We start from the raw sequence: 17,803 nt of genomic DNA, 5'->3' as shown, positions 1-17,803 counted from the left end.
ATGGTAGCAGAAATTTGCCTGTCTAGCCTGGGATTGTGATACTATCCCTAACTTCCTCACAGTTCACAATCATGTGTCACTGTCAAGTTCAGAAATTGCTCTGTAGTTCTGTATTAATATCTAAACTTAAGCTGGGACTCTAACACAACACAGGGAAACCATACTATGTACTTCGTAGGAAAAACAATTGTCTCTCACCACATTCTATTTGCCATTATTCAAGTGTAGCATCCACACTGCTACTACATACAATCTTTGACTTTGCTAACAAGCTTGTTATATGACACTTTTGCAGGCACCTTTTGGAATTCCATTCACACAACACAATATCAAACATTATCCTCAACTGCATCTGTTCTCTCAACAAAAGTCTGTTGCAACTACTCCTCCCAGAATGCACAAATAAAACAAGCCCCAACTCAACCAATTGCACCATTTGTGTAAATGTGTTGATTTAATTACCAAAATGTCCAATTCCACTCTTTTGTACTCCTGTCCAGAACATAGCAAACATCCACCAGGCTTTTTTGAATGACCTTAATCCACTTAGTATAAACAAAACTTATTCTTAAAACAAATGACAGCAACAAATTAATATTGCAGCTGTGTTTTAGGATTAAACTATATCCCTGGATCCCTTCACAGACACACTCTCACAACACAAAGAGAAAACTCTCTGCAGAGATGGTGTTTTCTTATAAAAACAAAGTCAAATGATCCAGGATGGCCAAAGATCCAGAAACTAAAGATGGAATATGGCAACTTCTCTCGTCCACCTTTTCTTGTCTACGAAGCCGAACATACCACAAAATCATAGATTGATCATATGTGTCCAGTTCTAATTCAAACCAACTTGGATTTGTGTCTCTATGAATTGGTCACAGTGCACTACTTCAAGCTTTACCAAGTAATTTCAGTACTTGGAAACTCTCATCTTCCCATCTTCACTGAGAATAGGATTTCAGGAAAGAGACTCAACAGCTCAAGGGTGTCTCCTTTACTCAGATTTCTGGGTCTGTAAAAACAGAAAGGGTTGCCAGGTAACTGTTAGCAGAGAAGCCTCCAATCCTCTCAAAGCCAGGTTTTTCCAGTAGTTAGGGCAATAAACTGCATCTCTTAACTCCTTGACAGTTTTGCTTAGCTGTTTCATCAAAGTCACTGTTACAGTAAAATAAAACAAGTAACCTACAGCACATAAAATGATTTGCTTCATTTTCAAAAAAATCACATATTAAAATCTTAATGCAGAAGACATTCAAATACTTCAAACTTTTCCTGTCACTCCCAGATAGTCCTCCAATGTAATTAAATACCTCTAACAAATTCAGTCAACTAGACTTATCTTTAGCAATCAGCAGCAAGGTGGCTCAGTTGTTAGCACTACTGCCTCCCAGTGCCAGGGACCTCGGTTCGATTCCAACCTCGACCAACTGTCTGTGTGGAATTTGCACATTCTCCCAGTGTCTGCGTGAGTTTTCTCCGGCTGCTCTTGTATCCTTCCACAGTCCAAAGATGTGCAGGTTATATGAATTGGCATGCTAAATTACCCATAGGGGACTGGGTCTGGGTGGGTTACATGTCGGTGTGGACATGTTGAGCCAAATGGCTTGTTTCCATACTGTAGGGATTCTAATTCCAATTCGATCTGTGCTGGTTTTCCATAATTAATCTACAGTTGTCAGTATCCTTCCATCTATGTAAGACTATGGACACTCCAGAAATCAGTTTTACTGGAGTTGTGTGGGGTTGGGGTGTGGGTAGAATTCAGTTGGGGGGAAAGATGCCTTGTTGCCAATGGCTGAAGAGACCAGTCCATGAGGGTCAGGTTTGATCATGTTTATAGAATAAATAGTGGCCACTGGGTGCCATTGTATGTTGGTATTTCTGGTATTGATGTCTATTCATGGCCTCAATATGCTCCCACTGCTAACTGGTGCTCCACTGCTAATTCAGAAGGAGGCCTACATCACATTTGGAGATGAGATTAGATTAGAATCCAGACAGTATGGAAACATCCCTTTGGCCCAACAAGTCCACACCGACCCTCCGAAGAGTAAAACATCCAGACCTATTCCCCTATCCTATATTTACCCCTGACTAATGCGCCTAACACTATGGACAATTTAGTATGGCCAATTCACCTGACCTGCACATCTTTGGATTGTGGGAGGAAACCGGAGGAAACCCACACAGACATGGGGAGAATATGCAAACTCCACACGGACAGTCGCCAGAGGTGGGAACTGAACCCATGTTCCTGGTGCTGTGAGGTAACAGTGCTAACCACTGAGCCACTGTGCCATCCCATGGGCAGATGGACATTAAACGCTGGCCTAGTCAGCCACAGTCATTCTGTATGTTATTTTTTAAAAAAGTGGGAAAACTTGGTAGCTTTAGCTAAGGTCCCCCGATACCCAGAGGCACCCTCCCCTCCGGTCAGCTTTTAGACTCATCACCTTGCCTTTCATACCCTGTACTGAAAATGTGTTGCTGGAAAAGCGCAGCAGGTCAGGCAGCATCCAAGGAACAGGAGAATCGATGTTTCGGGCATAAGCCCTTCTTCCTGAAGAAGGGCTTATGCCCGAAACGTCGATTCACCTGTTCCTTGGATGCTGCCTGACCTGCTGCACTTTTCCAGCAACACATTTTCAGCTCTGATCTCCAGCATCTGCCGCCCTCACTTTCTTTCATACCCTGTACCCTCTGTCCCCATCTCACAGGGGCCTGCCCAACATAGCCCCGATAACAACCTGGGGTTACCATTACAATAGGCTACTCCTCATTGGAACTACCTGTAATCACAGCAGTGACCATCATTCCAACCTTACACTGCCATGGTGACAGAGCTGTCAGCTGATTAGTCCCACCTATCTAAAGTGGAACTTCCTCTCAAGAGGGAGGGGAAAGTCTCACCTTAAAGTGCCTTAAATTAACACCACTCACAGGGGTAAACTGCTGGTGAGTCACTATGGTGGGTTGGGGGTTTCACCACCAACATCTTAGCTGGGCTGTCACAGACCAGGCTGCACCAGAAATCCAGTCCCAGGGCAGCAAATGCTGCTGCGCAGAAATCATTTAAAATGAAGAACCTCAATTTAAGGCTCCCATGAAATCAAATACCTCTTGAAGTACTGATATGAATTAAATAGCAACTGCTCTTTATCCACTGATTCATTTTGCTTTGTAGATTTTTTATGAATCACAATAACTATGCTTTATAGCTTATCTTTAATATGCACTGTCAGCACATTGGTGAATGCAGTATTGAGAAAAGTCAGTTGAGTATATTAAATGGTGAAGCAGTTTGCGACAAGGGTTAATCCTATATCATATCTGCTTAACCCATGAGATACATCAATGTCAATTACTAGGAAGCTCAGACTTGCCTGTTGAAATGATCATTGCTGCAAAGAGGAAGTCTGATGGTTACTGAATAGTTGTGGCATTTCTTCCAGCTCCCCATTCACTTATTACCTGCCTCAAAATCTTTCGTATGAAGTTATTCAATCTTCTTTCTCAGCTAGGAAGAGGATGCAGGGCTCCCCGATGAAGGGCTTTTGCCCGAAACATCGACCCTCCTGTTCTTTGGATGCTGCCTGACCTGCTGTGCTTTTCCAGCACCATACTCATGACTCTAGAAAGAGGATGCATGCTGGCGATTTTACAAAGCATAACTTTTTTAGATTAGATATATTAGATTATATTACCTACAGTGTGGAAACAGGCCATTCAGCCCAACAGGTCCACACCAACCCTCCGAACAGCAAATCACCCAGACCCAATTCCCTACCCTATATTTACCCCTGACCACTGCATCTAACCTATGGGCAATTTAGCACGGCCAATTCACCTGACCTGGATTGTGGGAGGAAACCGGAGTACCTGGAGGAAGCCCACGCAGACACAGGGAGAATGTGCAAACTCGACACAGTCGCCAGAGGTGTGAATCGAATCCGGGTCCCTGGTGCTGTGAGGCAACAGTGCTAACCACTGAGCCACCATACAGTGCAGCAACAACTTGCCCCAGGTCATGAAGTCAGCAATAGTGCAACCAATATATAGGCTATGCATGGCCAGCTCCTTGGTTTAAATTATATTTTTTGTACACTCACAATCTTGAAATAAATCATTGATGCCAAGTTATCTGGAACCAATGCTTTTGTCTTCCTTCCTTCTGCCCATCTGCCACTTTCCGCAGTCTGGATTTTCTTGGTAATGCTCTACACACCAGCTTGGCCTTTAACGTTGTCTCTGATCAAGGTCACGGATCATATGCATATGCAGCAGATGGCACTTCGCCTCAAATTAAAATTTTGTCTCAGTAAAATGTTTGCAAAGCACAACGAAAGAATGTGTTGTCTCCTCTGCAGGAATAACAAAGTCTGCTACAAGTCCTCTTCCAACTCATTTGCACTAGCCTGGAAAAGATAAGCTGCAGTGCTTGGTAGCTTCAGTCTGCTGCCTGAAAGCTTATGGGGTGGCTTTAAAATAGACTGGACCTTCCATTGGCACCAGTAAGTTGATTGGTTGGCATCCTGCACTAGTTAGGGACAAAGAAATTTTAATATCTACTCCATGGTGTGCAACTGGCTTAGCTGACCACAGATCTGGCTCAACAACATCAAGTAATAATTCCTCTCCTTCTCTGAGCACGTATGGGACTCCTGCGGTACAACAAAATATTCACAAGTCCAGTATTTCTTTCCAATATACCAACTAAAGCAAAACTGGGAAGTACCTGAAGTAAAGTGATAAATTCTGAGGGTACTTTGGACCTGCAGGAGAGATAAACAAGTTTTGGAAAAGAGTTCCTTTCAAGTATGCACCTGTATGCTGCCTCTTTTTGACATTGTCCGTAAGTAATCATAATCTCTACATGCCAATTAAACTCATCACCATACAATCCATTGCTATTATGCAGTGGGATTGTTTAATAAACTACAACCTTCTCTAGAGGAATAAAGATAAGATCAAAACTGTTGACAAATTCGGATCTGAAACTGAGCTACCACTTCCATCCGCTTCAATTGTTCATTCAGGCTAGCCGTGGCAATTCACAAACTCAGCAAACTGTTTCAATCTGAACTGAACTTCACATCTTACCATAACTAAAACTGTCAATTTTCAATTTTAATCAATGGCCCAAAGTTGATGTCTTCTCTCCTCACTCACCGGCCTGACTCACTGTGCATTTCCAGCGTACCATTCATGTTTGATTTCCAGCAAGATTTTGATTTTTGTCTTTTTCCCACATTCATGACAATGTCTCCATCAATCCCTCATCTTTTCCATCAGCCTTAAATAATGCCTTCATCTTTTGGAAGTTTGAATTCCCTCACTGACCTCCTGAGAGAAATCCCCAAAACTTTTTATCTGCACATCATCGAACACTAAGTCTTGAGCACCAATCATCATAGTCTTTAATAATGTGAGATAACGGTTTTTTTTGTGGAGGCTCAACAGTTGGTGTTGACACCTTTGGCAATGGAAACTACAGACACCCGAGCAGTTCCCCGTGTTAGCTATAGCACCATAGGCGCGTAATTTTTGTTTTAGTATTCATTCGTGGGATGTGGGTATTGCTGGGCTAGCATTTATTAGCCATTGCTGGTTGCCCTTGAGAAGGATGATAGGGTGCTGCCTGAAATCCATCTATTCCTCTAAGAAAAAGTGGTGCCATTTTTAACGCCAATTTGTGATGATGAGAACTTTGGCATGAATGTGAAGAAGGGTTAACTGGGGAGAAGCAAACTGGCAGAATGATATCTTATTCATCTTATACACAGTATTAGACACAACACCACCTTTCGTCAGTATCATCAGTATCTTGTAAGCTCAGCACATCACTTCCTTAAAACTTATCGAGCCGGGCTGAACTCCTAGTGTGCAGTGATTGCAGAAAGAAGAAAAATCAAAGTTTCCAGACTTTACAATGAATGGCAACCATGGGACTCAGAGATTTATGTTTATGCTAGTTGTGTGAATTAGAGATGCTGCATTAAAAATGTGGGAGTGCCCCAAGGGCAATATTTATTTCAGGAGAAAAATAATTTCTCATAGGTTGTTGCAATTCCAGTTCCCAGGGACCCCAAGGGTGTAATACGAAAAGACATCCCCATTCTTAATTTGACTCATGAAAGAAAGATAAACTTAAGAATGCCAATAACCAAAAGAATAATATCATATGCACAGAAAAGAGTTAACAACTATAGTCCTGGAGATGTTGATTAGATATAGCGACATCCACATTAAATATTAGCTTACTACCGAGTCAACAAGTCAGAATACTTATGCATTGTAACCATTATGACTTTCAACAACGCAGTCTCAACATAAATTTAGAGATTGCATTGATAGATCTAATGTTCAAGCTATAATTAATGTTAAATTGAAGCCTTGTCATGTTTTATTTATAGCTATAATTTGAACTGAAATCTGATTGGGCTTTATGATGTGTACAGCTGAAGTTTTGATTTTTCTGCATTAGGTGGAATTAGCTTTCTCTCAGCATCAATAATAACTTGTATTTTATATAGCACTTTCAAGGTAATAAAGCATCACAATACTAAGGGGGATCATTATCAGCCATAATTTATATCAATCCATAAAAGGAATTATTAGGATACATGGTCAAAAGGGGGTGCAGGGGAGTAGAAAGATATGTTGCCATGTGGCTAAGGTCCAATCAAGCAAGATGGGTGCAGTTTTTAAAATTTTGGTAATGGGATGGAGGCATCACTGGTTGGACAGCATTTATTGCCCAACATCTGTCGTCTGTGAGTAAGTGGTGGTGAGCTGCTTTTGTAAAATGCTGCAGTCCATGTGGTGGACACCACAGTGTTGCTAAGATGGGAGCTCCAGGACTTTGACCCAGTGACTGTCAATAATTAGTGATATAACTCCCAAGACAGTTGTAGTTAGAAGCAGTTCATGTGTAATACAAGCACTAACAAGGACAGACTGGGTAGTTTTCTTTGCCCCCCATTTGTTCATAGGATAAAGTTGTCATTGACCGGACCAGCATTTATTGCCAGCAGTTAGGGGTCAACCATATTTCTGTAGATCTGGAGTCAAATGTCAGCCATACCAGGAAAGAACAGCAGATTCATTTCCTAAATAATATTTGTGAACCAGATTACCTTTTACATCAATCGACAAAGGTTACATAGTTGCCATTATCGTAGCGTTTTCCCCCGTCAGGTTTTTATTGAATTCAAATTTCACTAGTTGCCACAATGCAATTTGAACTTATTTCTCCAGGACACTGGCCTGGGCCTCTAGATTATTAATCCAGTGACATTACTACGAGTTCAGCACCTCCCCAAAGTTAGGGTGTTTCTGAGCTGTAAACACTTGGTAGCTGGCCTTCTTTTATTGAGTTTAACCCTTATATTAGGATTGATCTTTCAAGGGATTAATTAATAGTTGAATACACGAATGCCAACAGCTACATCATACTGGCATTTCAAACTGTGGCTTGCCAACACATGAATGATAATTTAGTTAGCATGTTGAATTTGAGAAATATCAATAAATAGGTTTAGAATTGACTAGACAGGATCATCAACAGGAAGAGTGGGGATGTTACAAACCAATTTAGCAGAAAACTAAAAGAGGACAAATGTACAGTATATCTATACATTGTAACAGAAATGCTAGTTCTGTTTTCATACTAATTCAGACTGTTGCCTACATGTAAAATTTCAAAAATGCATACTGTATCTTTAAATTAACAACACTTTTATAGATTTCACCTCTACTGGAATCTGAGTTTATAGAAAGCAAGCAAAAACAGTGAAAGAGTCAATTTCATTCCCAGCTTTATTTTTATTAAAACGATTTGTGATTAGGAACCCTGGGGATAAAATTCAAATTCACAGAGGGCACAAAACAGGAGCAGTACATCTGCTGCCGTCTGTACTCTCTGCTCCAATTCCTTTTCCAATCACTTCACTGATTTGTATCATTACTAATGTCGAGTTCTAGCCCCTCTGATTCAGAAAGCATGACTTTTCATTTCATTTTTACCATGTGCATTTTTAAAGATCTCACAGACGTTCATGATAATTAACCCACAAATATGGCATACTTGTACCCTGTACGTAATTATAGCTCACTGTTAAGAATAGAGGTTTAACTGTGACAACCAAGTGGTGCAAATGTGCCACCTGTCAGCACTTCTGTGGCACATGGCCAACAGCATGGATTTAATACAATGGCAGTGACAATTTACAATTCATAAAAGAGGAGGCACGATCACTCTACCATCTGAGCTGCATTGGTTTTATTAATATTTTACATATTTCTGGGATAAACCTCTTACAATTTTCTATTCTGTCCAAAAGAATCTGATCATTTAAACTTCTTTAAATGGTCAGTAAAAAAAAAATGCACAATATTCATTCTCATGACAGCTAATGGTATCCTTGTGTGAAAACTACTCTTGAAAGGCACCACAAGCTCAGTTACATACCTAGGACAGGGACTGATGAGATAAAATCAATTATTGATACTAATACATAGTAATGGTGAGATCATGACCATCTCTACTGAGTAGCTTGGTCAATACTTCTGAGGCTATTACGAATTAACTACTTAGTGAGACTAGAGTCACAGACAGATATGGCCAGCTACCTTCTCTAAAAGATATGAGGGAATAATGGGTAATTATATAAATCTGGCAACATTCCTGGTCTTATTTTACATGATGCTAACCCTATAAAAACAGATTTGTCTAAGTCACAAATGAATAATCACTAGTTACTAATAACCACTCATTACCATCTTCTATATAAGTATAGGACACTGTCAAGTGGCATGACTAGAGAAGACCTATCTTGGGATGTCAGCAACACTGGCAAAACTCAGCATTTCATGCCCAATCCCAGGAGTCCCAAAGAAGTTATTGGTGAGTTACTTTGTTGAACAGCAATAGTGCACATGGTGCAGATGCATCCACAGTACTGTTAAGGAGTGGTTTCCAGGTTTCTGATCCACTGACAGCGAAGGATATAGTTCCATCTCAAGTTGGTGTATAGCTGGAAGAGGAATTTGTGGGTGATGGCGTTCCCTGCAAGATTCTGGAACTAGTTCAAGACCAAATTGATGGCCTGAACGTGAACCTAATGTAAAAATCCTAACTTCAGTGAGTTTAGCCAGGCTCAAATAAACCACTGACTGCAGATTCACAGAATTTCCCCTAATTCTGAACTAGTTAACAACTTCCCTCAGAAGAAATACTGGAACAGGCATGCTGATTCAAGATAGAAACAGTGATACATTTAAACAGGATTGTGAAGAGACCTTCAATCTGCATCCAAAATGTGCTAACCCTGAATTGAGAAAGACTAATACCTGATGCGCAGGAAAACAGCAGAATAATGGTAAGCTCGTCAGTGCTGATACCCATCATTCTGACAAATGGAAAGACATAGCAGGAATCAGAAGGAATGTAACTGGTCACCTTTCATCTACTCAACAGCTGTCCAAGTAAATTTGCTTTTCATTCTGTTTTCACGCACTCATATTCATTACAAAGTAGGTCATTATTGTCAACTGAATCTCCTTCGAATGAAAAAAGGTAATTTCAATACTTCATTTTATCTTCAGGTCATTTTAAGTTGAAATGTAACACAGCCCCTTTTAAAATTGCAAGAAAACTGACCTGTTTGATGAAGATGATCTCTAGCAAGTTCAAACATTCGCATGTGCATATTTGTGATAGGGTTGAAGGAGCCGCAGGCAATCAATGCAACTGGAATACGGTTAATCATTTTAGCACAGTGCTGGTGTCTGACGCCAAAATTAAAGCTTAAAGGAAGGAAGAAATATAATTGAGCTGGTCAGAACCATGGACAAATATTTCTGAGATACATATAGAATTGTACTTGGACATGGATTGATATACAAAATAAGAAGTGGGAATTTAATAGATTCAGGCCAAGGAAGTAAACACCATATCTGTTGAGAAAATGTAACAAAGAAAATTGTATTAGTACACAGTATAGTGGAGTGACCCAAACAGTGGAGATAGTTGTTATGGCTGTGAGGGTAATGAGTGATTTTGAATTCTAAAGGAATCAAAGCCTGTATTTACAACTCCAGAGCTCAAGCAGTTCACTGGATAATGCATTAGTGTAAATTTTGTGATTTATTTCAACCCAGTAATCCAATGACATGCATCACACTGTCATGCATGTGTGACAGTGCTGCTTTCTACTTCACTTTGCACAGTGTGCCATGCATCGGAATTCTCTCTGAACATCAAAGCACTTCCTCCCACCCTCATCTGAGAACATGACACTCAACAGCTTCATTTTGAGATGCATGTAAGTGAACCATGCTCAAAATCAAACTTAAAATCTCTGCCTCTCATTGCTCAAACAACAGAATTGACAGCGCTCCCCATGAATAAAGGAAAAACGAATCCAAAACTCTCAAGAAGAGTAGCATTTTCTCAAGTTTTAATAAATGTAGACCTTGAAATTATGCTGTTGAAAAGCATTCAAAACATTTAATGGTTTCATCAAAAAGCTCCCTCTGTTATCTGAACAAATGTCAAATCAGTTTAAAATAAATGGGCTTGTTAAAATAGTGCAACAATGAATTTCAAACCAGTATGTGTTATCATCCTACAGGATTCTGTGAAAGCCCTATTTTTCTTCTAACCATTATTTATGTCTGATACTATAATAATACCAAATTGAAGCCAGAAATTACTGAACTAGACAGCTCATTTGCTGCAGTGTAGAACTGCATTCTAAGTGAAGGAGTCAAGACAACATCCCAGCTAAAATGCTGAAAATCTGCGCTCCAGAATTAGCTGTGACCTACTGAGATGTGCTCGTAAAGCTACACAAAGCATGTACCCAGTAATGGGGAAAATTACTTACATGTGGCTGTCCACAAGACTGTTACTACTCCAGCAGTCTATTCTCAAAGATCAGCAGAGTGAAGGAAGGTATCATTGACAATACCATCAAACAGTAATTGCTCATCGATAATGGACTCATTGATGCTCAGTTCAGGTTCTCGCAGGGACACATAGTTCTAACATGATTACAGCTTCCGTGCAAACATGGAAAAAAATGTAGCCATACTCCATAAGTGCGGTAGGAGTGACTGCGTTGACATGAAGGGAGCATTAGATTAGGTGTGACATAAAGATGTGTTAACAAGACAGAAGTCAATGGGAATCAGGGGAAACTCTCCAATGGCTGGAATCATAGCTAGCACATTGAAAGATATGTGGGTGTCAGAGGTCAATCATATCAGTCCCAGGTCATCACTTCAGGAATCTGTCAGGCCCAACCTCTCGGTTGCTTAATCAATTATCTTCTCTCGACTCGCGCGTGAGGAAGGCTTATGCTGGTCAATTTAGAACAAGAAAAATGGGAGGCTTGAATGGAGCACAGACATTGCCACATTTCTGTACCATACATTGGAGGCCAGTTAGCTCAGTTGGTGGGTTCATTTCCCATACCAGCTGAGGTTAGCATGAAGGTCATGCTTTCTCCACCTCACTGGGCAATGATGACCCTCAAATTAAACCATCACCAGTAGTCTCTCTTTAACGAGAGAGCAACCCTGTTACTATAGTGACTTTATTCTGTTTAATGCTATCCAATGAAATGTAATCCTCTTTCAAAAGGTTAAAAGTGTGAATTCCTGCAGGTAATTGTACAGCGCTCAGTAACATTTGCAACTCCTCATCTACTGTAGCAGTTCATGCCTACATGCAGCAAGAGCTGTGCAAAATTCAGCCTTGAGCTGGCAAGTTCAAGCACTAACGTAAAATACTGCGTATGCCGGAAATCTGAAATACAAACGTTATGCAAACATGATTCAACACCACGCAATGAGCACCTCCAACAAAAAAAAATTAAATCATCTCCCAGTAATATGCACAACATTGCCATCATCAAAACCTCCACTATAAAACATACTGAGGGTTACTGGTGATCAGAAACTGATCTGGACCAGCACCTCTTGGGAAGCAGTGGTAATTAGATTAGATTAGATTATCTACAGTGTAGAAACAGGCCCTTCGGCCCAATTAGTCCACAATGACCCTCCAAAGAGTAACCCACCCGGACCCATTTCCCTCTGACTAATGCACCTAACACTATGGGCAATTTAGCATAACCAACGCACCTAACCTGCACATCTTTGGAGTGTGGGAGGAAACCAAATTACCCAGAGGAAATATACGCAGACACAGGGAGAATTTGCAAACTCCACACAGTCACCCGAGGCAGGATTCGAACCCAGGTTCCTGGTGCTGTGAGGCAGCAGTGCTAACCACTGAGCCACTGTACTGCCCTAATGTCCCTATCTCTGAGCCAGGAAGCCCAGGTTCAAGTCCAGTCTGCTCCAGAGGTGGGTCATAATATTCCTGAACGGGTTCATTCGGAAATAAAATCTATAAATACTTTTGTTACAACAGCAAGTGAGGCATGTGGAATTCTGTGGGGGGAACCAACTCGTATTCCAAACTCCCCAAAACCTGTGCAGCATCTAGAAAGCACAAGTCTAAACTGTGATGAAATACTCACCACTTTCCTGAATGAGTGCAGCAACGTCAACACCCAAAACTCAATGTCTTCTCAAACAAAGCAGCTTGTTTAGCACACCATTCATCATTCACTCTTTCCACCACCAACAGAGTGGCAGCAGCCTGTACCATCCACAGCTCACCACAACTTCTCTGACTGCCCCTTTCAAACCCACAATCACTGCCACATTAAGGCAACAGATACATGGAAACACCGCCACCTGCAGGCCCCATGCTCCAAGACCCATATCACTGTCTCTTCATTCTTGTTGAATCAAAATTTTGGAAATCCTTTTCTAACAACATCGTAGGGGTGCCTCAACATCGTCATCTGTAGTCTCTCTTGAATGAAAGGTGACTCTTTTCTACTCTCAGGGTGAGTCTGTAGGTGGCTGTACAGACCGATGAAGCTTCCACTGGCACCATTACACATGGGGCAGAAAGTGGCCATGGGAAAGGGACGGTGGGGTGTTGGTGTGGCAGTGTGTTCTTTACACTGTTTTTGCTTGGCTTCCGCTTTTTATACCAATCCCAAGCTGCTTGGTATATTTCCAGATGCTTCTCCTTCATTTTGGGCGGTCTTGGGCCAGTGATCCCCAGGTGTCTGTGAGAATGCTGCACTTTGCCAGTGAGGCCTTGAAGGTATCCCTGAAGCACATCCTCTGCCCACCTGGGGCTCACCTGCCGTTTCAAAGCTGGGAGTAGAGCACCAGCTTGGGGAGTCTTATGTTGGCCACATGGATGATGTTCCCAGCCCAACGCAACTGACCCCCCCAAGGGGGTTGATGTCGGTGATTTGTTTTCCCCAGAAGATTCACAGGACTGTGCGCAGGCAGTTTTGGTGGTACTGCTCCAGCACCTTGAGGTGTCTGCTGTAGCCAGTCCATGTCTCATAGCCATACAGGAGGGCAAGAACCACCACAGTTCTGTAAACCATGATCCTGGTGTCAGATCTGATGATGTTGGCCTTGAATACCTTTTTCCTCAGGCTATTCATCAATAGCTGTTGACAGGACACTTCCAAGATATTGGAAGTAGTAAACGTTCTCTAAGGCCTCCCTGTGGACTTTGATGATCTGGGGTTCGCTCCACAATGCTGGGCTAGGTTGGTTGAGGATCTTCATCTTGTGGATGTTCAGCGCAAGACTCACGCTTTCATATGCCTCTGTAAAGGTGCTGATGATGGTCTGGAGTTCATCTTCTGAGTTTGCAAGCATCATCGGAGTACTGAAGCTTGATGACACTGGTTGGGGTGACTCTGTTTTGGCTAAAAGCAGCAGAGGTTGAATAATTTCCCACAGGTTTTGTAAATTAGGTCCACTCCAGCAGGGAGCTCGTCAGCAATGAGGTGAAGCATTGCAGCCAGGTATATCGAGAGCAGTGCCCGGGCAATGACACTGCCCTGCTTGACACCAGTCCGAATGGGGCATGGGTCAGTGGTGTCATTATCATCTGTCATTACCACAACTTCCAAGTCATTGTGGACCAGGCGAATGATGGTGACATACTTCATGGTGCAACCAAAGCAGTAAAGGACGCTCTATAACGCTTCCTGATTGATGGCGTCAAAGGCCTTTGTAAGGTCGAAGGTAGCCACGTACAGGGAGAGGTTCTTTTCTCTGCATTTCTCATGCAGCTGTCACGCAGTGAAAATCATGTCTGTTATGCCCCTCTGCGGTTCCGGGAGGAGTTCTTCAGCTGCAGAGAGGAGATGGTTGAGGAGGACCTGGGTGATGACTTTCCCCAACTGTTTACAGCAGGGAGACTCCCCTGTAGTTACCACAGTCAGACTTGTTCCCTTTTTTGAAACTGCTCACACTGTGACATCTCGGAGCTCTCCTGGGTAGCTCCCCTCCTTCCAGATAAGGCAGACAAAGGCGTGTAGCTGCACTGGGAGCTCTCTGCCTCCGCACTTCAATGCCTCAGCGGGGTTACCATCTGCTCCAGTAGCCTTGTTGGTCTTGAGCTGGCAGATGATCATCTCTCCTTTGTGTGGGGCTGGGCATTGCTGAGCCTGTGCCACATAGCATGCTGTGGGATTCAGTCAAGAATCCTCAGATTGATGACAGAACCTAGGTTGAGGAAATCTCAGAAGTGCTCCCCCCAGGGTTGTTTGTTGGCTTCTTTGTCTTTGACAAGAGTCGCTCTGTCCTTGACCAGCAGTGGGATGGGGCTTTGCATCTTGGGTGTGTAAATGGACTTGACAGCATGGAAGAAACTCTGCACATCATGGCTGTCAGCCATTCTTTGGGCCTCCAGTACTTTCTCCACCCACCATGTCACGGGTTCATTGTTTGACCTCAGCCTTCAGTCGCCTGGAGGCCTGTCTTTTCTCTTCCGAGTGCGGCTTCTGTTTGACACTCAATAATGCCATACGCTTCTGGCTTATCAGCTCTTGGACCTCCTGATTATTCTTGTCAAACCAGTTTTGGTGCTTCCTGGTTAAGTGACCAGCCAGGTTTTTATAGGCATTGATGATGGTGGTGGCCTTGACGGCAGAGCAGAGGCTGTTGGAATCCTGTGACTCAGCATCGCTAGGTTTGTGGAGAGAAGATGGTTGTACGTGGTTCTCTTTTCTGGGTCTTTAAGTGCCTCAATGTTGAGCTTTTTACAGCACTGCTTCTATTGTCTCCACTGCGACAGAGTTAAATATTTATGTTGATCCTGGCTCAGATCAGACAATGTTCCGTCTAGCAGTTGTCAGCTCCTGTCACAGCATGGGTGATTTTAATGTCTTTCTGATCTCTCGCTCTGACAATTGACATGGTCAAAGAGGTGCTTGTGTTTGGAGCATTGCTGCTGCCATTTTGTGTTCTTTTTGTCCCTTTGGCGGAACAGTGTGTTGATGATGAGGAGGTTGTGTTTGCTGCATTTGGCCAGGAGTAGAATGCCGTTGGGAGTTTTGCTTCCCTACTCCCTCTTTCCCGATTAGATCATCCCAAAGGTCTGCACTTTTGCCAACTCTAGCATTGAGGTCACTGAGGACGATTAGTTTGTCCACTGAAGGGACCCAAGAGAGGGAGATTGGTCAAGGCTGCAGTTGTGTACCTACTGTGCAATGGACTGCAGGGGTTCAAGAGGAGACTCGCCATCAACTTCTCAAGGACAATTTGGGATGGGCAATAAATGCCTTTGCCAGCAATGTGCACATGCCATGAACAAAGAAGAAAAGTTGCAAGTCTATTCTTAGTAAAATTCATGGGTGGCACGGTGGCACAGTGGTTAGCACTGCTGCATCACAGCACCAGAGACCCGGGTTCAATTTCCGCCTCAGGCAACTGTCTGTGTGGAGTTTGCACATTCTCCCCGTGCCTGCATGGGTTTCCTCTGGGTGCTCTGGTTTCCTCCCACAGTCCAAAAATGTGCAGGTTAGGTGAATTGGCCATGCTAAATTGCCTGTAGTGTTAGATGAAGGAGTAAATGTAGGGGAATGGGCCTGGGTGGGTTGCTGTTCGGAGGGTTGGTGTGAACTCGTTGGGCCGAAGGGCCTGTTTCCACACTATAAGTAATCTAAATCTATAGTAATCTAAAAAAAGTACATACAAATCTCTCCTGACTGGGTGCCTTCAGTAACAAAGAGTGATTATGGAACTGACCAGGTTATTCTTCAGCTGGATTCTTGTTGGCAGCACTCATTAATGAAAGGAAAAAATTGAGGGTTTCTGTCTTATTCCAAAGATTGATTGCATAACGTGCAGCGGGGTTTAATGAATGCAATATTGCACCAAGGTTCTATTGGCACCATTTAGGGTGGACATTAAAAATCCCAGCAGACTATTTGTACAAGAGCGTGTGTCACCGTCGACATCATTCCTTCTGTCAAATATAGATGAAATAGTCAATTTCATTTCTGCAAAACTGGCTGCTTGTGTTTATGCTTAACAGGTACTGCAAATACATTTAGTTGAAAGTAAAAAGTGTTTGAGATACCAGATAAGCATGTATATTTGTCTTTTTGCTTTTTAAATCTAATTTCTAGTTATGTATGTAGTTTGTGCATGCAATCCCTCTCCCACTACTTAAGTACATGATATGGGTTTTCTTTAAAATGATATATTTTTACCCCTTTCCAATTTTGTTTCTCTCCTATTTTGAAGGGATAATATATGTAAATTAAAAGCAATCAAAAAGGTTAATGAACATTAACCCTTGTCTCAAGGAGGCTGTTATAAAATCAGGAAGGAAGTCATGTTTTCCTTTTTCTAAGTGTCCCTCACCAGCACTGCTGTTTGCCTCCTTAATCCTGAGGCTTTTCCTCTCTTACTGTGAACTGCTTTAGCTGAAAGGTAGCTCATTCTTCCGGGCCTAAACTGCTCCAATTTCGACAACAGGACTTTTTTGCTCCAACTTAAGTACAACTTTTACATTTCGGCAACACCGCCTCAACCTGGCTTCCGGCTGATTCCCACCCAAAACAAATGCAGCAACACGTCTAGATTTGCTTCCTTTTTCACGCTGTGGTATTCGGTCTGCAGAGGGTGCCTTCCAGTTGTATACAGTGAAGGTTCATGTCTTTATACAGCTCCCTTACCCATCAGAGGGGAAGCTCCCGTGCATGGGACACTCAGAGACCATTCTGTTGTGAATCCTAGTTGTGAGACATTGAGGGGCAGCTAGAGAGAGAGAGAGGAGTGGTGGGGGAACAAACAGGAATCAGACTCACCTTAGTCTCAAGTCTATTCCTTTCCCTCGCCCTCTGCTGGCTGATTCTCCAGGGTTGCTCAGAACGGAATAAGAGAAGGGACGAAACACACAGTCAAAAATTCACAACAGCAGCTACTTACACAAGACCAACTCACAGCCTATTCTCACACCAGCCCAGCTACTTGTTCAGCTACAGAACCGCGGATGCTGGAAATCGGGAACACACACAGAGCGGGGGAGAACCTCGGCAAGTCTGGCAGTATTTATAAAGACAGAGAGAGAGGGAAAGAAATATTAACTCACTTTCTCTCTCTGCAAAGGTTAAATTACACGGGGTTGGTGGGTGGGGGGGTCTTCAATTGAACTAAGGAGTTATTACTGGTGAGTGGGAAGAAATGGGAAAAGTGTTAATTAATGCAGGGTTGGGGTATGTGAGGAGTGGATGAGTTGTGAGTGAGGGGTTGGTGGATGAAGGGGTGTTTGATGAGGAGTGGGTGAGTGAGGGGGTGTGTGATTGAGTGAGGAGTGGGTGGGTGAGAGGGTGTGTGATTGAGGAGTGGGTGGGTTGTGAGTGAACGGTTGGTGGGTGAAGGGATGTGTGAGTGA

The 17,803-nt window shown here is 42.7% G+C and overlaps 1 protein-coding gene across 5 annotated transcripts in view; it reads right to left on the bottom strand.

The window, feature by feature from the left end:
* Window positions 1–17,519, bottom strand: part of nmnat3 (nicotinamide nucleotide adenylyltransferase 3) — a 56,566-nt gene extending 39,047 nt beyond the window's left edge. Inside the window, exons 1-3 of one of the 5 annotated variants that reach the window (XM_043702016.1) lie at window positions 17,501–17,519; window positions 17,217–17,273; window positions 9,665–9,810 (exon numbers count right to left, since the gene is read on the bottom strand). In XM_043702016.1, the coding sequence (XP_043557951.1) occupies window positions 9,665–9,773 (109 nt within the window). In that variant the 5' untranslated portion in view covers window positions 9,774–9,810; window positions 17,217–17,273; window positions 17,501–17,519. Of the gene's footprint in view, window positions 1–9,664; window positions 9,811–16,149; window positions 16,737–16,770; window positions 17,061–17,084; window positions 17,183–17,216; window positions 17,274–17,337; window positions 17,431–17,500 lie in introns of those variants that run through there. The other 4 variants (XM_043702017.1, XM_043702015.1, XM_043702018.1 and 1 more) reach the window with 4 other exon arrangements.
* Between the last annotated feature and the right edge of the window lie 284 nt (window positions 17,520–17,803).

The sequence above is a fragment of the Chiloscyllium plagiosum genome, chromosome 13 (assembly GCF_004010195.1).
Source record: "Chiloscyllium plagiosum isolate BGI_BamShark_2017 chromosome 13, ASM401019v2, whole genome shotgun sequence".
NCBI classification, from domain to species: Eukaryota; Metazoa; Chordata; class Chondrichthyes; order Orectolobiformes; family Hemiscylliidae; genus Chiloscyllium; species Chiloscyllium plagiosum.
This window is presented reverse-complemented; position numbering and strand designations above follow the sequence as displayed.